Raw genomic sequence first — 23,940 nt, 5'->3', positions numbered from 1 at the left:
CACCTCTAATCCCAGCAACTTGGGAGGGTGAAAATCACAAGTTCAAAGCCAGCCTCAGCAATTTAGCAAGGCCCTAAGGAACTTAGCAAGACTTTGTCTCAAAATAAAATTTTAAAAAAGGCTAGGAAAGTGGCTCAGTGGTTAAGCAGCCTGGGTTCATCCCCCTAGTACCATATATATATGGTACAAGGGGAATGAAAAAAAATATATATATATATGGTACTATGGGAATGAATATATATATATATATATATATATATATATATATATATATATATATATGTTTTTTCTTTTTTTTTTAATATTTTTGAAGTTTGTAGAGGAGACTCTTTTTTTTTTTTAATATTTATTTATTTTTAGTTCTTGGCGGACACAACATCTTTGTTTGTTTGTGGTGCTGAGGATCGAACCCGGGCCGCACGCATGCCAGGCGAGCGCGCTACCGCTTGAGCCACATCCCCAGCCCCGGTTTTTTCTTAATTTAAACATTCTTTCATTTAACAAACTCTCAATGAAGTTCAATAATGTGTAAGACTCAGTGTGTAGAAAGGAAAGGAAGGTCAACTGTGTAAGCTGCCTTCAGGGAGCTCAGCGTGTAGATGAAGAGCTGCGGCAGACACCTAAGTATAGAAACGTGTATGGGATACGGCTGGGAAGGGTGTGGACAGAAGGAAGGCCTGGCCAGGCCCTTTTCTGTACTTTATTTACAGACAGGGTCTCACTGAGTTGCTTGGGGTCTCACTAAGTTGCTGAGGCTGGCTTTGAACTCTCAATCCTCCTGCCTCAGCCTCCCAAGCCTCTGGGATGACAGGCGTGTGCCACCGCACCTGGCATGCCTGGGTTCCTTCTGTGGCTGCTTGCCTATGTGCTCCAAGAAGGCCAGACATGTGGTTTGGTTCATGGCCTCATCTCCAATGCCTTGATGCACATCCTACTCCAGAAATACGGGCGGAACTAGAGCTAGGGATATGACCTAGGAGACAGCCAGTCCACTTCCTTGGCTTCCATCTGTTCATCTGCCAAATAAACCTGAAATACAAGCCTTGCCTTATAAACTCATTGAGACAGATGATTAGTCACACGTGGAGAGCCTCCCAGGTACAAGGGCACCAGGGATCAGGCAGTGCCTGGTGCCGATGCCCAGATCAGAGCGCGTGGGCACTCACAGTTGTTTCCCCGGGTTGAGCGAGCCAAGGTCCAGCTCCCTGTCAAACTCGGTGCGGATGTCCTCCAAGGCCCCATCGTCCCCGAAGGCCCCCCACTCTGTGTTGATGCACATCCTCCCCTCGTCGCCTTCCACAAGGTCAATGTTGCTCATGTCCTCCATGTAACATGCGTTGGTGCCAGTTCCTGGAAAAGGGATCAGAGAGAATATGCAAAGAGGAAAGGGCGCCCGGCTGGGGCAGGACATGGAGAACCCAGCTGCCTGGAGTCCTGAAGAATGCACACAAAGTGCTTTTGATCCACTCCCCAGGGCTAATGCTGGCAGAGGAGAGCAGCTTTGGCAAGCCTCAAGCTCATGAGGAATAGAGCTGACATGCCGAGCCCGTGCTTCTCAGTGTGTTAATGGATGGCGGTTATGAATGGAGTCAATTATGAAGCCGTCCCTTATGAATATGCATGAAAGCTGACAAAGCGCACTTAGAAGAGAAGGCTGAGTTAAGCTAATCTTGTAAATATTGGGGGAGAAGCCCACTCACCCAACCCAGAGCAAGCTGCTCTGTAAGCTACTGACATTCCTTTTTATTTGACACTAAAAATACTCTACTTACCCCCTGCTATAAGTGGCTCTAGCATACGCACTATCTTATCTGTGACAGTGATTAACTAGCACCTAAGAAAGTAACGATTCATATCCAAATACAAGATCACTACAGGAAAGTCCCTCAAATACTTCAGTATTGGAGAACCCTGCAAGGGGAGTCTTTTTGGAGTCTTTTAGGTTGATGGAAATGTTCTAAAATTACAAAGGACATTGATGAAGCTCTGTGAGTTTACGAAAAGCCATTCAACTGGCACACCTGTAGCATGAGAATTGATATGCCTCAGACAAGCTGCTTTAGATGCCTTTAAAATATTTTTTTCTATTTCTCTGATATGCTGGACTGAGTATCTGAAATGCCAACATGAAAAAATGGGAAATGTAAGAAAGCAGAACGTGGCCAGGCTCAGTGGCGCATGCCTTAATCCCAGCGGCTTGGGAGGCTGAGGCAGGAGGATCACGAGTTCAAAGCCAGCCTCAGCAAAAGCCAGGCCCTAAGCAACTCCGTGAGAGCCTGTCCACAGGACAGCAGCTGGATGTCATGGGTGGAGGCCACCTCATTCTGAGGTGTGGGGCTCCTGGAAATGGAAAGGCACAGGAAGCTGCTCAGGTTTAAAGACTTCCAGTCATTCTGAGGTGTGGGGCTCCTGGAAATGGAAAGGCACAGGAAGCTGCTCAGGTTTAAAGACCTGGCCCTTCCAGACAGTCAGGTCGAGGAGGTGCTTTTGGAGATTAAGACAGATCCATTCAGAAAACTCTCCCAGTCGTGGTAGAGAGATGGGAAGGGGAGAAGCAGCTCTTCAAGAACAACCTAGAGACCAGTCCCTCCTGCCTTCTCATGGGCCCTCCTGCAGAGCCCCTCCCACCTGCTGGACATCTCTGGGGCTTCTGACGTCCCCTGACAGCACAGCCTCTTGATTGATCACCCTTGTCCCCAGGAATTGATTCTCCATGCAGCAGCCAAGGAAAGCTTTTTAAAATACTTTTCCACTTATCCAACCCCCACTCAAAGTCCTCCAGGGCTTCTCATCCCCCTTGGGTAGAAGCTGGTGGCCTTTCCCCCTCCCCCCAGCCCCACCAGCCTTCTCCTGCTTGATGCAGCACCCTCAGCCTCTGAGCTTCCTCGAGCAGCCTGGACTCATTCCCATCTCTGAGGTCAGAGGCTCCTCCCTGCCAGGGACACCTCTCCCTCTGCCTCCACCCTGCCCTGTCGTCCTCCTCTCCTCCTCACCCCTCACTCTGTCGTGGCAGCCTGTGTTAATGTCTTCGTCATGCTCACCACCACCAGAAATTACCTGGTGAGTGTCCATCTCCCTGACCTTCCCCACCTCCCCTCTGCAAGCTCCAGAAGAGCACAGGAGCCGGCTGCGGCTGCGAGCCCAGGGCCCAGCCCAGGGCCCACATACCACAGCCGGCAGGAAACACTTGTGAATGAATGAGTCAATTTCCCACCTCCCTAAGTCGCTTCTCCTAAATGGACAGGGTCAGCCCCCCACCATTTACTCAGGTTTTGCTGAAACTAAGCTCCAAACAAGCCCCTTTCTCCCACCTCCGAAAAATAAGTTCAAATGAGTTACCAATGATCACACCGACTTCACAGTAGGGATCATCGTAGGCACATGTCATCATGGTCCCCACGGTGTCATTGACCAAGGCCAGGATATCCACATCCAGGTCCTGTTGAACACAAGGCCCCGAGAGCATCAGTGGGTGGGAAGGAGGTAGGACCCTTCCCCTTCCCTAGGAAAGCAGTTAGTTGAGACATCACTAGATTCCGCCTGCTGGCCTGCGGGGAGAAGTGGGGTGTATGAAGGCCAGGGGCCGGGAGAGGGAGAGGGGACCTGTGCTCCTCCTCTGAGGGTGAAGGCCTCTGTGCAGAGGGAATATGAAGCCAGCCCATCAGGAGGGACAGCCATCAGGAGGGCTGTTCCCACACCCTTGTGTGAGGAAGCCTGAGAGCGCACAGAGGAAAGCACACCCATGCTGGGCGCAAAGGTGTCTCTAGGGAAGAAAGCCAAAGTCTCGCCACAGGAACCTGGTCCCTAGCAAGCCCCCCTCCAGGGGTCAAGCCATGGTTTCCTGTTCTGCCAAGTCAACTTGGGTCATTGCACAGGGTTCTCCAGGGTTGGAGGAACATTTTTAAATAAACTGAAAATGTTAAGAGAAAAATGAAGGCTACCAAGGAATAGAAGCCCAGCCTTAAAGAGGAAAAAGACCAGAAGGCTGCACAGCACAACAGCCCTCTGCTCTGGGGACGCAGCTCGGTGGCAGAGCACTCAGCTAGCACTGGAGAGGCCCTGGTGCAATCCCTGGCACAGCAAAAATACACACACACACACACACACACACACACACACATTCACACCCAGACCCACATATGTGTGTACTCTTTCCTTCGAGGTAACAAGCAGTTGGGATTTATTTGTGCTGCACTTTCCAGCTCATCAAGGAGCAAGCCATCTGTGGAGCCTGAGAGAGGAGGGGTTTAACTAAGTCCCCCGAAGGGCTGCGGCCAGTGGGGGACTCAGGGAAGTGCAGGGAGGTGCTGGGCTGCCTTTCAACAGTGATGGGAGCCACCCCACATACAAAGGGTCCCCAGTGGGTTGATCCAAAATGGCCACATCTGTGCTACAGTGGGATGTCCCTGAAGAAGTTCCTTCTCTGATTCTCCTTCCGGGCAGGCACAGTACAAGACCCCCAAGAGAAAGGGGCTGGGACTGGGAGAGGTCCTCATGTCAAAGTCAATACCTCACCTTGTGTTTTTTCATGGCTCTGGTCAGACGGCTCACTACGTCCGTGTCCTGAACACCCCGTGCCTTGAACTTCTTGGTCCATGAAAGCAGGACACCCTGTGGGGAGACATCAGATCCAGTCCCAACGGAGCAGCAGAAACATCAAGTGCACAGAACACCCCCTACGGGCTTCTCTTCTCTAGGCTGAAGCACCCCCAATATTTTCTCTCATTTTGTTTCCAATTGATGCATAAAAACTATTCAGATCACGGGGTACGGTTTGAATGCATGTATCTAATGTGTAATTATCAATCAGGAAAATTAACAAATCCATCACCTCAAACATTGAGCACTTCTTTGTGGTTAGAATATTCAGTCTTGTAGTCCTTTTGAAATGTATAATATAATTTCATCCACTATATTTGCCCTACTGTGCAATAGTATGTGCAATAGAACACCAGAATTTATTTCTCCTATTTGGCTGGGAATTTGTACCCACTGGCCCTTCTCTCCTCAGCCTTCCCTCCTTTTAACCCTTCCCAGCTGATGGAAACCACCATCCTACTTTCTACTTCCACAAGATCAACTTTTGCAGATTCCAAAAAAATGAGTGAGATCGTGTGGTATTTGTCCTTCTGTGCCTGGCTTATTTCACTGAACATCCTTCAGCTTCATCCACTTTGCTGTACATTATAGGATTTCATCCTTTCTTGGCTGAACTGTATCGTATTGTGCACAGGGGACACACTTTATCCATTCATCTGTTGGTGGACATTGCAGTTGAGTCCATAGCTTGGCTATTGAGGACAGATCCTTCTAATATCACTTCAGAGTACTTTTTTAGTATTTATTCCTCTCATTTGAGTAGACTGAGACTTGATATATAGTAACAGAGCAATTACAGAAGAGTTAGAACTGGGTGTGGTGGGGCATGCCTGTAATCCCAATGGCTCAGGAGGCTGAGGCAGGAGAATCGAGAGTTCAAAGCCAGCCTCAGCAATTTAGCAAGTGAGACCCTATCGCTAAATAAAATACAAAAAAAGGGCTGAGGATGTGGCTCAGTGGTTAAGTGCCCCTGAGTTCAATCACTGGTACCAAAAAAAAAAAAAAAAAACAGAACACTTGGATTCCTGAGACATTGAAGCCTTCGTTTATTCAACTGTATAACTGGAATATCTCTTTCCTATGGAGGATGTGAAGAAATAGCACTTCTCTCTCTCTCTCTCTCTCTCTCTCTCTCTCTCTCTCTCTCTCTCTCTCAGGCATGCTCTGATGAAAATATCTGGCATACGGTATCTACATGTTGTATGATTTGCAGGTCCCCAAAACAAAAACTGGCAAGGTATTACCTTGTAGGACTCCCTCAAAAACTTAATTCCACTTGGAAAAATAGTTCTCAAGTTGTATCAATCTTTTTTCTTTTTTCTTTTTTTGGACCCAGGGCACTTTACTACTGAGCTACATTCCCAGCCCTTTCAATTTTATCTTTTTTTTTTTTTTTTTTATTGGTCGTTCATAACATTACATAGTTCTTAATACATCATATTACACGGTTTGATTCAAGTGGATTATGAACTCCCGCTTTTACCCCGTATACAAATTGCTGTATCACATCAGTTACCCTTCCATTGATTGACATATTGCCTTTCTAGTGTCTGATGTATTCTGCTGTCTGTCCTATTGTCTACTATCCCCCCTCCCCTCCCCTCCCCTCCCCTCCCCTTTTCTCTCTCTACCCCTTCTACTGTAAATCATTTCTTCCATTTGTATTCTCTTGACTTACCCCTCCTTTCCTCTTATATGACATTTTGTATAACCCTGAGGATCGCCTTCCATTTCCATGCAATTTCCCTTCTCACTCCCTTTCCCTCCCACCTCTCATCCCTGTTTACTGTAAATATTCTTCTCAAGCTCTTCGTCCCTACCCTGTCCTTGTTTACACCCCTTATATCAAAGGAGTCATTTGGTATTTGTTTTTTAAAGATTGACTAGCTTCACTTAGCATAATCTGCTCTAATGCCATCCATTTCCCTCCAAATTCTATGATTTTGTCATTTTTTAATGCAGAGTAATACTCCATAGTGTATAACTGCCACATTTTTTTTATCCATTCATCTATTGAAGGGCATCTAGGCTGGTTCCACAGTCTTGCTATCGTGAATTGAGCTGCTATGAACATCGATGTAGCAGTGTCCCTGTAGCATGCTCTTGTTAGGGCTTTAGGGAATAGACCGAGAAGGGGAATAGCTGGGTCAAATGGTGGTTCCATTCCCAGCTTTCCGAGAAATCTCCATACTGCTTTCCAAATTGGCTGCACCAATTTGCAGTCCCACCAGCAATGAACAAGAGTGCCCTTTTCCCCGCATCCTCTCCAGCACTTATTGTTGTTTGACTTCCTAATGGCTGCCAGTCTTACTGGAGTGAGATGGTATCTTAGGGTAGTTTTGATTTGCATTTCTCTGACTGCTAGCGATGGTGAGCATTTTTTCATGTACTTGTTGATTGATTGTATGTCCTCCTCTGAGAAGTGTCTGTTCAGGTCCTTGGCCCATTTATTGATTGGGTTATTTGTTATCTTATTGTCTAATTTTTTGAGTTCTTTGTATATTCTGGTTATTAGGGCTCTATCTGAAGTGTGTGGAGTAAAGATTTGTTCCCAGGATGTAGGCTCCCTGTTTATCTCTCTTATTGTTTCTTTTGCTGAGAAAAAACTTTTTAGTTTGAGTAAGTCCCATTTGTTGATTCTATTTGTTAACTCTAGCGCTATGGGTGTCCTATTGAGGAATTTGGAGCCCGATCCCACAGCGTGTAGATCATAACCAACTTTTTCTTCTATCAGATGCCGTGTCTCTGATTTAATATCAAGCTCCTTGATCCATTTTGAGTTAACTTTTGTGCACGGCGAGAGATAGGGATTCAGATTCATTTTGGTGCAAATGAATTTCCAGTTTTCCCAGCACCATTTGTTGAAGATGCTATCCTTCCTCCATTGCATGCTTTTAGCCCCTTTATCAAATATAAGATAGTTGTAGTTTTGTGGATTGGTTACTGTGTCCTCTATTCTGTACCATCAATTTTATCTTGAAACTAGTTTCACGAGGTTGCCCAGGCTGGCTTCCAAATTTCAATCCTCCTGCCTCAGCTTCCCCAGATGCTGGGATTATAGGAATAAGTTACAACACCTGATTATCAATAATTTCTTTACAAATGATGTTTCCCAGGTGTTTCATGTCTGAAATCACAAATAATCATATAATTTTTCAGACTAGAAGAGAACCTGGAGGTTGAAAGAATCTCCCAAGTCCACCCAGTCAAGAGTGACTAAGCTCATAAACTCCCAACCACACTTCTTATCCCCTCAGTTTATGGATAAAGAAACTTCGATTTAGGCCAGGTGCTATGGCACACACTTGTAATCCCAGCGGCTGGGGAAGCTGAGGCAGGAGGATCATGAGTTCAAAGCCAGCCTCAGCAACAGAGCAAGGCCCTGGGCAACTTAGTGAGATCCTGATTCTAAATAAAATATAAAAAGGGGACTGGGGACGTGACTCAAAGGTTCAGTATCCAGTAAAAAAGAAGGAGGGGGAAGGAGAGAGGGAGGAAAGGGGGGTTAAGGGGGAGGGGGAGGGTTGGGGAAGCAGGAAGAGGAGGAGGGGAAAGAGGAGGAAGAGGAGGAAAAAAGAAAAAGAAAAAAGAACTGCTATTTAGAGACAGGGAACTGCTCTAGTTCTCACAGTGAGTGACACCCAGAGCCCATTCATTTGCAAGGTCTCTGACTCCCGTCCGCCGCCAGGTTTCTATGCTGCACCACAGCGCCACCCCGCGGTAGCTCTCTCTAACTTATTTTTTTATAGGCTTTTTTTTTTTTCCCTCCATAGGCTTTTCATGATCCAGGTTCATCTGAGAGAGTGAGGTAGAGTGGCTTCTCCCTCCAAAGGATACCAGGGAAAATGTGGGATCCGTTAGGGAAAAAGTGTATGGGAAACTGAGGGATAAAGGCTTGTGGTATAATGTTAACTTGTGGAAAAATAAATAATAACATACAACTATTTATTTTAAAACTATTCACAGCATGACATTAGTATTTAATGTAGATGTGACTAGATGAGAAATCCTGCAGTTCTAGAAACAGATATTTCTGAATTCCGGGATTGGAGGTGATTTCTATTTTCTTCTTTAAGTCTGTCTCTAAGTTAGTCTGTCTCTAACTGAGTTGCTTAGGGTCTCACTAAGTTACTGAGATTGGCTTTGAGCTCTTAATCTTCCTGCCTCAGCATCCCAAGAATTCTGGGCTTACAGGTGTGTACCACTGCACCCGGCAACCCTCATTTTTTTTAAATTTTAAAAATGTACGACCGGGCTGGGGATGTGGCTCAAGAGGTATCGAGCTTGCCTGGCATGTGTGGGGCGCTGGGTTCGATCCTCAGCACCACATAAAAATAAAATGAAGATGTTGTGTCCACCGAAAACTAAAAAATAAATATTAAAAAAAAATTCCCTCCCTCTCTCTCTCTCTCTCTCTCTCAAAAAAAAATGACTATTTTATCATGAGAACACACAGAAAAATTTATCTTTGGCTTGGCTTTTCTGCTCTCTCATTTAAAAAAATAAAAGAAAGAGAGAAAGAAAACAATGATTGCTGGGCACAGTGGCACATGCCTGTAACCCCAGGTACTTAGGAGGCTGAGGCAGGAGGATGCAAGTTTATGGTCTAGCAACTTAGCAAGACTATATCTCAAAAACAAAACAAAACAAAAGTTTGGGGTATAGCTCAGTGGCCCCTGGGTTCAATTCCCAGTACCTACCCCGAACATACTCAGACACACACAAAATCAAGGCTGTAGCTCAGTAGCAGAGCAAATGCTTAGAGTGAGAGAAGCCCTGGGTTCAGTCCCCAGCACCAAAAAAATTAAGCAAATAGACCCCCCAAACCCAGTAGATGCCTTTTAATTCTCAAGCCCTTATCTTCTTTAATCACTTTCAATTTCTCAAAGAAGCTCCCTTAATCACACATCCTGAGGGTAAACTGACCCCCACAAAGCCTGAGAAACCCCCTGCTTCCTGGGCCCCAGGTGACAGGTGATTCATCTTTGGCTCAAAGCCTCTGGGACTGACTTGAACACCTGATTCCCAACTGCCCGCCTCTGCTCTTCCACACAGCAAGGACAGTGAAGCTCAGAGCCAAGTTCATCAAGGTCTCATCTAAGCATAACCTTCTTTCTGTTATTTTCCCCCAATCCTTTTATTTATGAAAGAAAGAAAGAAAACCTCAGCCTTGCTGTGCTGCAGAGAGGAGGGCAAGTTCCTACTCACTGGAATCACATGATTGACGGCACCTTTGAATTGTAAGATAGTTATCAAACACCTGTGAAGGTGGGGGTGGGGGGTAGAGAATCAGACAAACAGCACCTGCCCTCCAGAGACACCTGTTGACTTTGGAATGCGGCACAAAAGCACGGAGACCCAGTGGCTACGGCTTATGCACCACGTTAAGCTCTTTACAAATAATCTGTCAAGCTTCCCTTTAACCAGCAAGTAAATATTTTCACCCTTGTTTTATGAATGAACAACAAAAGGCTCGGAAGTTAAGTAACTTGTTCAAGGAGACACCGTGATTCAAGGCCAGGTCTGGGGGATATGGAAGCTCTACTACCAGCACCAAGCAGTAAGCGGCCCAAGCCACTTATGATGAACCATTGGGTGTCCTAGCCAGAATGTGCAGTAGGAGATTCAGAGGCCACCACCCCACAAACAGGAATGGCCTGGAGAGACTTCACTCTTGACGGTAACCCCTGAGCCCCCAGAAAGCTCATTGTCCCTGGCCCTTAACTTATTTTCACAGATTATGCCGGAGGCTTCCCACTCCAATGCTAGGCAGCCGTGTCAGTGGTCCTAACTCTGGTCCTCAAACCAGCAGCTCCGTGTCTCCTATTACCTGTTAAAAATGCAAATGTAGGGCCTGTCTGCAGACCCAGTGATTCTGTGGAGCCCAGCAACCTAGGTCCCAAGCCCTCCAGGGGCTTAAACTGCATCCCAAGGTTTGAGAGCCACTGGAAACCATTCCACTCCCTCCTTTGAGCTTTGCTCGTGTTAAGAGCAGAGTCAAGGCCACGGTGTTAACCAAGTCTGTGCCATCTCATCACTAGCAAACAGTGGAGGGAAAGATAAATCAGAAAGCTCCTGCTGTCCCCACTGTGCCCAGCCGGGCTCCTGCGCAAGTGCACCTTCTCCACCCCTGCAGGCTTACCTCTTCCAACTTAGTCTGTTTGCAGGGAAAAGAAAAAGTAAAGCCAAGGGGCAGTTTCTTATGCTGCAAGTCTTTGGTCTTCATGAAATCTGCCAGGCAGTCAGCCACGTAGTCAAACAGCTGCAGAAAGAAAACGCACAGGACATGGGCCCAAGGCACAGCTTCTCACCCCTGGTGACAAGGACTTCCCCGCCTGCCCCGTACCTCTGAGCCATTTCCCCGGATGATTTCATTGGGCATTGGGTAGAACTGACTCTCCATCTGGACATTTCGTTTCCCTTCCTCAGAGACTTGCACCTTCAAGACTCGAAACTTGGATCCTCCAAGATCCAGGGAAAGGAATTCCCCATTTTCTATTAAGAAACAAAAGACAGGCACCGTTCACTGAGGTCTGCGCTGTGGTGAGCTCAGTGTTGGAAGGTGGACATGGAAATGCCATTAGTGCTCACGACCACCCCCTGGGCGAGTGTCAGCATGCTCACTTGGGGGGGCTTGAGGAGTGTGGCATGTGTCTGAGCCACTGCAGCAGGGGACAGAAGTGAGGTGTGAGCCCAGGTATGTCCGACTCTGCAGCCTGAGTTCACCCCACTCAGCCAAGCTGCAGGAAATGAGAATGTTCATTTGGGGAAGACACATGTGAACCCTTGATTTTTGGTGCCAGGGATTGAACCCTGGGGTGCTCAACCACTGAGCCACATCCCCAGCCCTTTCTATTTTTTATTTTGAGACAGGGTCTTGCTATGATGCTGAGGGCCTCACTAAGTTGCTGAGGCTGGCCTCGAACTTGCAATCCTCTTGCCTCAGCCTCCCAAGTCACTGGGATTATAGGCATGTGCCACCACACCCAACTGGATGCTTAAGTTTCAGGCCAGAGCCATTCCAAAAGGAGAAAATGGAACGCTACACAGCCTGGTCCAAGAAAGACGCCCATTACCAAAACGGTAGAAATGACGCACATGCTGGTGTGGCTGCCCTGGCCACATCGACTCAGGATCCCTGCCAGTGCCTTTGGCATCAGCCAGAGATGGAATGCAAACTCAGGCATGTACTCGTTTGACAACAAGCCTTTGTACATATTATTCATGCCTGAAGGGTAGGTTCCAGTACCAGGTGTGCTTCAGGATACATGCCCACAGCACAGGTCAGTGAAACTTCCAACTCACAAACCCAGCACCCACAGGCCTGTGTCCTGCTACATGACGGCTGTCACACCTGCCTGGATCTCAGGAGCCAGCTGGCCAGAGTCACTCCTTGTAAAGCATGAAATAAAACACAGAGGAAGTCGCTAGTAGATGGTAGAAACCAAACCGTCAGTACTTCTGACCCTTGAGGTCAGGCAGGAAGCCAACGGGGTCACCTGCAAGTAGCAATCACAGGCAGAAAGCATACAAGGCCCAGTTCCCTCGAGGCCTGAGTACACCACCACTCCTGCCCTTGGATTCCCACATGATCTTGTGTCCCTCGTGTCATGACCTCACACATCGTGTTTTCCGGTGGGTTTCTCCAATCTGGGCAGTCAACGAGCTGGAGGTAGAGCCTCAGCTGGCTCAGAGCTCCTTAGCCCACAGCTAGTGATCCAGTGGGTGGAGATTCTGCACTTCTAAACAAGCGCCCGGGTTGCCAGGGTGGAAAACCCTCATTGATAGACTCAGCCAGTTTCATCTTTTGTTTCTGTGGAAACATCTGGAGATTATCTTCCCAGATCAGCTCTGAAATGAGCCAGGTGAAGCCATGATACCTGGCTGGGGACTCCAGGGAGCAAACCTTATCCATCTCTTATGAGCACGTCTCATGCAGCAGCTAGAGACACTCACCCAGACGTTTCCTTGGTGTGGAAATCAGCAGATCACCATGTACAAACATTTATGGGGCACCTGTCAGTGCCATGTCCCAGGCCTGGTGCTAGGAATGCAAAGATGAAAGGCTGCAGCTGCCTTGGGGAGTTTATCAGCAGTGCAGGTGCAGAAGGAAGCCATTTCCATCAGGAGGACAGGGACTCTAAGGGTGGAAAGTACAGGGAGAGGTGCCCAAATCAGAGCTGGGAGGGGGCAGACACAGCTGAGTGTGGGGACGAGAGCAAGTTAGGTATCCAGGCAGGGGACAGCCATGTTCCAGGGAGAGGAGACCATGAGCAAAGGAATGGGCGCCTGTGGTTCTGAAGCAGAAATGGGCCTGGAAGGTAGTCTGGGGTAAATCAGGAGGATCTAGAAAAGTCACCCTACCCCAGAGAGTTAGGGCTTTATCCAGAAGGTGAGCAGGAGCCACAGAAAGTTTTGTTGTTGTTGTTTGCTTGGTTTTTTGTTGTTGTTGTTGTTTTGGTACAGAGGATTAAACCCAGGGGCACTTAAACTCTGAGCCCCATCCCCAGCCCTTTTTATATTTTATTTAGAGACAGGGTCTCACTGAGTTGCTGAGGGCCTCACTGCATTGCTGAGGACTGGCTTTGAACTCATGATCCTCCTGCCTTGGCCTCCTGAGCCGCTGGGACTACAGGTGTGCACCATGGCACCTGGCTCACAGATTTTGAGCAAGGGAATGCCAAGGTCTGATTGATATTTTGAGGGGAAAAAAGCAAACAAAAAACCTCTGGCACCAATCAGGGCAGCCCGAGGGTTTAGCAAAAGAGGAGGCTATGGAGCTGCACAAATGGCAGCCGGAGTGTGAGACCTGGCTAGTGCGGAGATCTTCCTCTCCCTACCCCCCACACCACACAGAGTGCTGTTATCACTGTGCAAACATGTCACTCCTCTGGTGACTCAAGGTGCTGTTTCATGGAAACCACGTGGTGTGATCCCTTCTGTGATGTGACTCTAACCCCACAGGAAGAACTCACTGGAGCCTGAGGGAGGGAGGCCCTGCCCAGGCAGAGGAGGGGGGCCAGGACAGCGGGGGACCTTCAGGGCCTCCCAATTGTGCAGACTTTTTTCCATCATCTGTTGGCTGCTGATGATCCTCAGAGACAGGGGTCCTTTCTCCTAAGCCATGCCAGGGTTCGTGCCTTCCTTCCCTCTGTACTCCCCAGTGCCGTGTCTCCTGAAGGCTCACAGTGACTCGCCTTAGAGATTCTGGACATTCCATCTCCAGAGGGAGAGGCTAGGAAAACCGGGTTTGGGAATCGTTCCAGGTGAATCTGATTCTTATTCTCAGACAACTACAAACCCTCTGGGACCATCAGCCATGCTGGCAGGTAACCTCAGAGCCCCCCGGGCTCATCCCAGGCCTACGTGCAGGCCTAGGAAGCACGTGGAGGCAGAAGCCAGCTGGGGTCCTGCTGAGGCCCTCTAACCACCTTCACCCCACCCCAGGCTGGGGGCTTCTGGGGCCCCTCCTTCCACACCTGCTAGAGGCGGAGGATGATAAAACACTGTGAAGACTCTTGGTCCTAAGAATGGTCCCTGGCAGATATTTAAAAGGCTAGGAGGTGAGTCGGCCTCAGGAGACAGTTGACACCCTCAGGAGAGGGGAAGCTATGGAGGCGAGCAGATGCAGAAGGAGCTCGAGGGACATTGCATACATTTCTGAATGGGTTATTTGATTTTGTCAGTAATCACGAAATGACACCATCAGCTCACAAGAGTCACAGAAGACTGGGGACAACATCTGGGAGATTTTAAAGCACTTCATTCACAAAACCACACTAGATCCTAATGTCAGCTTAGAAAACAAGACCCCCAAATGCGCCACTCTGGAGCACCTGGAGAGCAGCAAATTCAGGAAGGGCCTTCCCTGGAGTCCCCTCCTCTGCCTAGGGACCCCATCTGCCGAGAAGGAACACGTCTGCCTTCAGTCCTCTACCGAGATGTCATTAACCAAGGAAGGTTACCTCTTATCACCAAGGAGACCGAAAGCCAAACACCCTACCTAGAGCCTGGAAGAACTTTGTCCCAGGCCATTGTCTGCTCTCTGGGCTCTTTGGCCCTAAAAAATCATTTACTACCCTCTGAAATTGCCTTACCCCCCACTTCCCTCTCCCTTATGAAGAGGGTATTTAAGCCACAACAGCCACCCCCGCTCTTCTTCAAGTTTCCCATTATGTGTGGCTCCTGTGTGTCCGTGAACATTAATAAATTTGCACATAGTTCTCCTGTGGATCTTTCTATTGTCATTTCATTGCACAAAATGAAAAGATTCAAGCCTTCAGAGAGGAAGGGAGAAACTCCTGTGGCCCCCCCATTGACAGTCCCACTGTTGGACTGGCATGCTGGCCATCCCCTTGCACGGAGGAGGACAGGAACGCAGTGGTCGGTTTGCAAGGGCTCATGAGATACTTGGGCCCAGGGACCTCTCTGCCACAGAACCACTGGGCGCCATGTGGTAGGTGAGAGGTTCTAAGTGAACAGTGAAAAACCCAGGGAAGGTGGAGTTTCTGGAACATGATCAACCTCACTTCCAAACCATCTGCAGCAGCCAGCCCCAGATCTCCAGATCATCCAAGGCCACTCTCTTTGCTTGTTGGGGCCACACCTTCTTGGTATCTGGAGGTGGGGCCACAGCTCAGGAAGCAGTGAGGACTTCGCCCTCGTGCTCCTCGCGGACCCCACGCACACCCTGTGACTCAGAGGCTTCTGCAGAATGGCTCGGAAGGACCCATCAAGGACCACAGGCCCCTTCGCACTCTCATCGAGTCCTGCCAGAGGTGGGGCTGAGATTTCAAAGTACGGGTGTCTCCCTCCAAAGCTCCTGTTCCTCAAGGGGGGTGTTCTGCCCATCACGATCACACATCTGCCAGCGAGGAGGCCGGGCCTCTCAACCCACAGAGCCAAGCTACTTTGACCCCAGCCTTGCCCCAGAGTGACCCAGAATTCAACTCATCAAATCAAAGGCCCCCCGAGAACTCCCCAAGCTCAGCCCCTGCTCCTTCTGGGGCCCTGAGGCTCTGAGCACTGGGGCCTTGAAAATGGGGGGGGTCTGGCTCCTCAGTGCTCCCATCTGACCTGCGGCTTCTCCACAGGGTTCTAGGCGGAGCTCGGGCAGTGAGGTCCTAGTGTTTCGTGACCGCAGGAGATGCTCAGCAATTACCAGTCAGGTAGGAACTCCCAGATCCCATCTAGAGAGCCCTAGGCTGTGGTAGTCAAATAATGCCCCCATCCCCTCATGTCCCAATCCCTGATTATGTTAGAGCAAATGGCAAAGGGGAACTAAATAGAATCAAAATTGATCATCGATGGACCTTGAGCCTGAGAGATGGTCTTGGATAATCTGAATGGGCCTAATGTCATCAGAGGGTCTCTAAATGTGGAAGAGGGAGGCAGAGGGTCAGAGATAGGGAAAGATTTGATTTCTTTTCCCCCTTTGGTACAGGGGATTGAACTCAGGGCACTCGACTACCGAACCACATCCCCAGTCCTATTTTATATTTTATCTAGAGACAGGGTCTCACCAACTTGCTTAGCGCCTCACTTTTTGCTGAGGCTGGCTTTGAACTCAAACTCCTCCTGCCTCCGCCTCCCAGTTGCTGGAATTACAGGCATGTGCCACCGTACCCAGCTTGATTTTGTTTTTTGTACCAAGGCACAATCCAGTCCTTTTTTATTTTTATTTAGAGACAGGATCTTGCTAAATTGCTGAGGTCCTTGCTGAGTTTCTGAGGCTGGCTTTGAACTCACTATCCTCCTGTCTCAGCCTCTCAAGTTGCTGGAATTACAGGCAGGAGCCACCACACCCAGCTTCCAGAGAAAGATTTGATGACGCGACACTGCTGGCTTTGAAGACAGAAGGGAGTATAAGGCAAGGATTGCGGTGGCTCCAAGAAGCTGGAAAAGGCAGGGAGATGTGCTCCCTGGAGCCTCCAGAGGGAAGGCAGCCCTGCCAACCCTTTGATTTTAGCCCAACGAGAACCATTTCAGAGTTCTGATCGCCAGACTGTAAGAGCGTACATTTGTGTCGTGTGAATCCACTAAATTTTACTAGACCTCCAGGGAAAGACCTGGGAAACCACATGTTTAGGAATTGCCCGGGGTGAATCTAAATCTTATGCCCAGGCAAATATGGAGCCTAGTCCTAATGCAGACCCCTGGGCCAGCCAGCCTGCTCCCACTCACCCCTACAAAGGCAAGTTCAAAGCCAGCCTCAGCAACAGCAAGGCCCTAAGCAACTAAGTGAGATCAAAATAAAACACAACAATAGAAACCAATACCTAGGCCAATGCTCTCATTCTACAGATGGAGAAACCAAGGCTCATCACTTGCCCAAAGTCACCAAGGAGGGACAGAGCTGGGCCTACAATCCAATTTTCTTTAATTGTCATTTAATTCTCTTTCCATTGCAACATGCTTCCTTTCATTATTTCTCTAGCCTAGAATCTAGGCACCTAGGAATGAATGCCATTTATTGTTCTTTCAACTCCTGTGTCAGGCCCACAGTGCATTAGATGCTCCGAACACTGCGGTGAATAAGTGCCAGGCCTCATGGAGCCATTAGTCCAGGGGAGACGCTCATCCACCATGGTGACCAGGATTCTGATAAGCACCTGACCCAGTACAAGGATGCTTCCCATCTGAGGCAGAGAGTGATCTTTCTAGACTACTCTTGGAGAGCTAAGGTGATGCTCACCAGGGCGAGAATGGTGGGATGCTGCAGCAGTACAGGAGACAGGTCGGGTGCAGTGGTGCACACCTGCAATCTCAGCGACTCAGGAGGCTGAGACAGGAGGACTGCAAGTTCAAAGCCAGTCTCAGCAACAGCGAGGCCCTAAGCAACTTGGTGAGATGAGACCCTACCTCAAAATAAAATATAAAAAGGGTTGGGGATGTGGCTCAACGGTTAAGCACCCCTGGGTTCAATCCATGGTACCAAAAAGAGAAAGAGACAGAGGACAGAATGTGTGAGGCCAACATGGGCAGCGAGAATGCAGGGTGTCTTGATTGTGGAACCCAAAGGCGGTCAGCAGCACTGAAGCCAAGAGGGTCAGGGAGAAGGGTTGTGGGGAGAGAAGATGGATATAAAAGCAAACATCAGGGACTCATCAGTCAGGAGGAGCCAGGGACCAGGTCCGGGAGCCCCAGCCCCACTCACCTGAGCCGTCTGGAATGGCCCTGACAAAGGTGGGCAGCATCTTCACCGAGGCCGTGGGGTTGGTGTCCTTCCCCAGGCCCTTCTCCATCTCAACCTGGAACCGGGCCATGATGTCCAGAAGGGTCTCATCAGAGAGCCGCATATGATACAGGAATCGGTCCACCTGGAACAGATGTTGGGGCGACAGGGTTGGCAGGTGGCGGTGCTTGCCCTCCAGCCAAGGCTGTAAACTCCCACTCCCACCCTGAGGCTGCGTCCCACCTGAGGGACAGCTTTGTGATGGGCTCTCCCACGGTCTCCTTAGCTGGCCCTCCACCAGCCAGGGACCAAGTGGGGAGCTGGGGGAGCAGATGAAACGGAAGACTGAGAGGTGCCCGCTTATTCCTCTAAAGGGCAAGCTCTGGGGAAGAATCGACTTCCTGCTATTCTGACCGGACAGTAGCCAGGGGGTGGGGACCTCCTGGAGCATGCAGGGCTTCCAGTTCCCACTTCGAGGCCTCCCCTGTGGGACCATTTCCTCTCCACCGGCAAGGACAGTCGATAGCCTGAATCTTCAATTCCTAAACAGGGCAACTTCCTTTGATCCGATTATGATTACAGACATATCCAGAAACATTTCCCTTTGTTTATTGGCTGTTAGGAAGCTCAGAACTAAATTTAGTTTCCAACCGCAATCTTTAAAACCTAGTCCTTATGGGTGCAGTGGCACATGCCTATAATCCCAGCGACTGGGGAGACTGAAGCAGGAGGATTGCACGTTTGAGGCCAGCCTCAGCAATGTAGCAAAACCCTTTCTCAAAATAAAAAATTATAAAGGGCTGGGGATGTGATTCAGCACCCCTGGGTTCAATCCCCTGTATCAAAAAGTCAATAAATAAATAAATTAAATAGTAAGGGCTGGGGATATGGCTCAGTTGTTGAGTACCCCTGGGTTCAATCCTTGGCACCAAAAAAAAAAAAGAATTTCCTTTAAAAATAAACTAGTCCTTAATAAATTAATAAATAAATAAATAAATAAATAAATCTAGTCCTACATATTTCCATTTTGATTTAACTGGCTGTCCTAATTAAAATGAAGTTTAAAAACTCACCTCAAATTGCTATTGGAAATGAGCGGATGTCATTCAAGTAACCAAGAAATTGAGGCAAAGGAACCCTACCCCCAAGGAAGGAAGCGATAAAAAGCACGGGTGTGTTCAGTCCACTTGGTGTTAAGGTCCACATCAGGAAGGGCAGAAAAGCTTCCCTAGCCTCTGGGATTATAGGCATGTGCCAGCGCACCCAGCTGTCATAGAGATTTGATGAGGTGACGTACACAAAAGTACTCTGTGTACTTAGAGAAAAGTACGTGTCCTTAGAGAAAAGTTTGCTCCTGGGCTGGGGATGTGGCTCAGAGGTTAAGCGCCCCTGGGTTCAATTCCCATTACCAAAAAATAAAAAATGAAAACCCTATGATACCCCTTTGAGGCAGCCAGATGAGGCCACAGTTATTGTCCCTAACTGAGAGATGAGGAAACAAGGCTTGGAGCCATGGAGGACCACTCATAGAGCTGTAGATTAGGGACAGCACCGGGACCACTCCGCAGCCGGGTTTTGGCTCACAGCTCCATGGGGGATCCATGTGCCCAACAGACAAATGACACCAGAAGCACAGGGCTCCCCTCTTTATCCTAGGAGGGTGCCCAGCCGTCAGCCAGGCCTCAGAGGGACAGAATGACCCAATCCAGTGAAAGGGCCCCATGGCTCTGGGGACTTGGGGACCAGAGAGAGGCCAGAAAACCATTAGAGGTTGTTAACAATAAAGGAGCACTGAGCTTTCCGAGGGTCTGAGAAGAAAGACGATAACCAGGTCAGGCTTCATTAGGAGCCTCCTACTCACCCGCGTCCATTGAGGATTAATTGGTGGCACAGCCACACACAATCACAGAACACCGCACGGACCGAACGTGACCCACGTAATTGGGGTTGGAGAAGAAAGAGTGGGAATGCCCCATGTGGGAACCAAGCTTGGTCCTTTATCAAAGCCCCTCAGACTGTGCCCCCCTCAACCTGCTGATCATTTTTGCTCCGCCTGAGAGTATAGAGTTTCTCAGGCATCCACAGAACGACATCCTCGTCCATAAGACGAGGCCCTTTGGGGGCCATTGTGAACTGCATCCTGCCAGTGTCATTTAGCCCATGGGTGGCGTCTGCTTTCAATAAGTCAAAGTTATGGTGGAAAGAATGTCAACCCAGCAGTTTCTTATCTATTCTTTATGTCCCTGGCCCAGTAGCTAAACAGGAAGAATGAAATGTATGTTAGGACAGGAAGAAAAAAAAAAAAAAAGCTATCTTTTTAACCCATGCAGGTGATCTGGGGCATGTGTAACCAGGGACACGTGTCCCAGGCACCAAAGGAGGGAGCTGGGGTTGCAGAGCAGCAAGCCCACTTTTGGAGGGGCTCACAAACTGTAATAGGAAATGTCACCTAAACAGGAGAGCCAGCAACCATCGCGTTTATCTTGGAAAAAGCAAATTCACAAACAGCAAGGGTTGTTAACAATCCTTGAAGCTCAGAACTGGTGAACTGCAAAATGTAGAAGCTGGATGGGGCCTTAGGGATCACTTAGTCCAGAGGTCTCCTGGGACGAAACAAGAGTCATAAAGAGGTTCTGCTCTTTGACCTACGGGTTTCACTTCAGGAATCTATCCTGCTGCTGCTGCTGCTGCTGACAGCCAGTGAGAGAAACTTCCACCAAATTCTATTTATTAAATGAGAAAGTTAGGTGAGAGGTACAGCAAACTTAAAAATATAAAGCAGTCAGATTTAACCTTTTAAATAATGCTAAATATGGAGAAAAATAATCACAGGCCCATCTTTGTCATGGCAATATATTTTTCATTGTAAGGAATCCGACTTTCATTCTGAGTCAAATTAGGAAAAATTTTTGAACAGAGAACTCAAATGATCTCACATATGTAACCATATTTTAGTTACTAAAGAAGAATATTTTTGAGGATCCAAATGTCATTGATAAGGCAAAGTTTAAATAAGATGCGACATACCTACTTAATAAATATTAGGAAGACATTAAATTAATAATTATTCAGATAGTGGAGGAGTGGATATAAGCATTTACAACAAAATAATAAGTGCTAAAATCAAGATGCAGAACTGAGCCAGGCACAGTGGCGCATGCCTGTAATCCCAGAGGCTCGGGAGGCTGAGGCGGGAAGATCTCGAGTTCAAAGCCAGTCTCAGCAATTTAGTGAGACCCTAAGCAACTCAGTCAGACCCTGTCTCTAAACAAAATATAAATAATAAATAAAATATAAATAAGGGCTGGGGATGTGACTCAGTGATTGCCCCTGGGTTCAATCCCCAGTACCAAAAAGAAAAAAGAAAGATGCAGAACTGTACATACAGCACATTATCATTATAATCATGGAGAAAAAATGGCCACAAGGGTACCCACATAGCAAACATGACCGTGTTTGTTATTAAAGATAAATTAAAGGTGAGATTAAAGGTAACATTTCACTAGGCACCATGGCACACACCTGTAATCCCAGTGGCTTGGGAGGCTGAGGCAGGAGAATTTTGAGTTCAAAGCCAGCCTCAGCAACTTAGCAAGGCCCTAAGCAACTCAGTGAGACCCTGTCTCTAAATAAAATATTTTAAAAGGGCTGGGGATGTGGCTCAGTGGTTAAACCCCTCCAGGTTCAATCCCCCTGGTACCAAATAAATAAATAAAATAAAAAATAAAGGCAACATTTCCACATTTTCATAATGTTCACTTACTAAACCATAAAAAAGACTCACTGAAAACCTGACCAGTCCTGTTCTTATGGAAGAGCAGTCGGCAGGTCAGTGACCAGGCCCGGCCAGTGCTATCGACAGGTCAATAATGTCAACATACTGAATTGGAAAAGAAGCTGTCAGAGGGTTCCTCTTTTCCATTCTTCTTATTTGTTTTGTTTTACTTTTGTCTTTAATGTTGGAATGAGGAGATTTAAAACAAACAAACAAAAAAACCCGTTCCAGGGTCTGAACAGTAACCCTTGCCGGCATGTGTGAGCTCAGACGTTCTAGAGGCACAAGCTAAGACAGGACTGGCTACAGGACCACTGGGTGCCTTTTGACCAGATGTGTTTCTGAGAACATTCACATGGAGGAATGTTCTCAGAATCTATGACTCAGCCCAAGAGCCACAAAGCAGGCTCCCCCAGAAACGCTTAGGTTCCCAGGTTAACTGCAAAATGCTCCACTTTCTTACCTCCCACAGGGAGGGGGCAGGTGGACTCCAGGTATTTACAAAGACTGATCCTTCTTGCAAAAAGACCCGGGAGCCTGCATTTCCACAGAGGCCATCCGATCCTGTACCTGGGCTGGTGGACAAACATGTCTCGCCTTAACCTAAGGTGGAACAAAAGGTCAGCCACCACAGAGGGCCCAAGGAAATGAAAGAACTTTGCAGAACCAAAGATCTCAGGGTTCCAAGACTCCCTCTTGGGAGTGGGAGTTGCATCTTTCCCAAGCAAAGGTAATAACAGGAAGGGAATCCCAAGCAGGGCTGCGGAGGATTCGTTCACCTCCTCCAGTCTCCAGTAGGGGGCTCTGTGAGTCTAACCAACAAATACAAATTAAAAGGTTAAACTCACTGCTTTATATTTCTAAGTTTGCTGTACCTCTCACCTAACTTCCTCATGAATAGAATTTAGTGGAAGTTTATCTCACCAAACACACTAAGGCTGTGAGGGCTTCATCCTCTTATTTGGAAAAGCAGGAAGACATCATAGTAAATAGAGAGATAGCTGGGATTGGCAATCTCAGATGTAGGTTTAGTTGGATTTCACCTTAAATACCTGGGTGACCTTGGCTGAGTCCATCTGTTATCTATAAATTGAGTCATGCCACTCGGTGGCCCTGCTGCTGCTGACAGCCAGTTGGCCCACTGCAGCCCGAAAGGCAGGCTTGTTTCAGCTGCCTGGAGAGGATCTGATTACCCGCAGTTGACCTTGGCAACCTTTAACTAGCCAAATTTGGAATGAATTTTGCAATCTAGTTCCTGGGGCAAAGTGACCAAATAATGCACACCTTTAATAGTGCACTGTTGGCAAATAGCATGTGCTAATGATAAACATTTCAATTAGCACACATTAAAACTACGAAGCACAGTGGTATGCACCTGTAGTCTCAGCTATTTGGGAGACTGAGACAGGAGAATGGCTTGAGGCCAGAAATTCAAGGCTAGCATGAACTATATATGGAGCCCTCAAAAAAAAAAATATATATATATATACACACAAACATATATATGTAAACTATATACATTATAATATAAGCAAATTATATAGCCAGACACAGTGGCAAACACTATAATCCCAGCTACGTAGGGGGCTGAGGCAGGAGGATCATAAGTTTGAGGCCAGCCAGGACAACCTATCGAGATGCTGTCTCAATAAAACAAAAGGGACTGGGGATATAGCTCAGTGGTAGAGAGCAAGGCCCCAGGTTCCATCCCCAGCTACTGCAAACAAATAAGTTTTACATTCCTCTTGAGGGTCTTATATTTTATATACATAATCAGATCTTCTTCAGAAGTTCTTAAAACTTCTTTACAAATGACTCTTCCATGTGGCCTTTCCCCCAAAGCATCCCTGAATCAAGCCTCCTCCTACATTCCTGAGACAAACCCCTTCAAGCATTCCCTACACTTTCTCCTCAGCTCCTTGCTTTGTGATATCTGCCAGAAAGTTCCACTGAAATTCAGGGTTCAGGACAGTAAGGCACTGCCCAGGGGTGTGCAGACGTACCTCTCCTGCCCCCTCTGAGTTTTTACTTGTCAGAGGCTCGCAGAGCTGTTCTTCATAAGCTCTCTGAAACTAGGAATGGAACCCAGGGTCTCCCCCGGGCTAGGCAAGCAGCACTGCTCCTGAGCGACACCCCCAGCTCCTGAGTCCTTTTCTGATGCAGGAGGAGATCTGCAGAAGGCCCCCACATCTCTTGGCTTTGTGAGTCCTTACCTTCTTGATCTGATCCTCTTTCAGCTTGGTGAAGTAAAATGCCAGCAAATGCACCGCAAACATGTTTCCCCAAGTTTGGTTTCTCCTGATTTAGGCGAAGACTAAAGACCAAAGAATAGGGCAGTGTTTTTCCCACGACTTCAGGGCGCTGCACACCTCTTGTCCAGGCCTTGAGCTGG

General features: G+C 47.9%; 1 protein-coding gene across 3 annotated transcripts in view; it reads right to left on the bottom strand.

Annotated features, from left to right (window-relative positions):
• Positions 1 to 23,824, bottom strand: part of Hkdc1 (hexokinase domain containing 1) — a 48,524-nt gene extending 24,700 nt beyond the window's left edge. Inside the window, exons 1-7 of one of the 3 annotated variants that reach the window (XM_026394650.2) lie at positions 23,762 to 23,824; positions 17,756 to 17,918; positions 10,946 to 11,094; positions 10,742 to 10,861; positions 4,516 to 4,611; positions 3,340 to 3,439; positions 1,167 to 1,350 (exon numbers count right to left, since the gene is read on the bottom strand). In XM_026394650.2, the coding sequence (XP_026250435.2) occupies positions 1,167 to 1,350; positions 3,340 to 3,439; positions 4,516 to 4,611; positions 10,742 to 10,861; positions 10,946 to 11,094; positions 17,756 to 17,918; positions 23,762 to 23,824 (875 nt within the window). The remainder of the gene's footprint in view (positions 1 to 1,166; positions 1,351 to 3,339; positions 3,440 to 4,515; positions 4,612 to 10,741; positions 10,862 to 10,945; positions 11,095 to 17,755; positions 17,919 to 23,761) is intronic. The other 2 variants (XM_026394651.2, XM_077798361.1) reach the window with 2 other exon arrangements.
• Positions 23,825 to 23,940: the final 116 nt, after the last annotated feature.

Source organism: Urocitellus parryii, chromosome 5 (genome assembly GCF_045843805.1).
Source record: "Urocitellus parryii isolate mUroPar1 chromosome 5, mUroPar1.hap1, whole genome shotgun sequence".
Taxonomy (NCBI): domain Eukaryota; kingdom Metazoa; phylum Chordata; class Mammalia; order Rodentia; family Sciuridae; genus Urocitellus; species Urocitellus parryii.
Note: the sequence above shows the minus strand (reverse complement) of the source record. Positions and strands in the feature narration are given on the sequence as shown.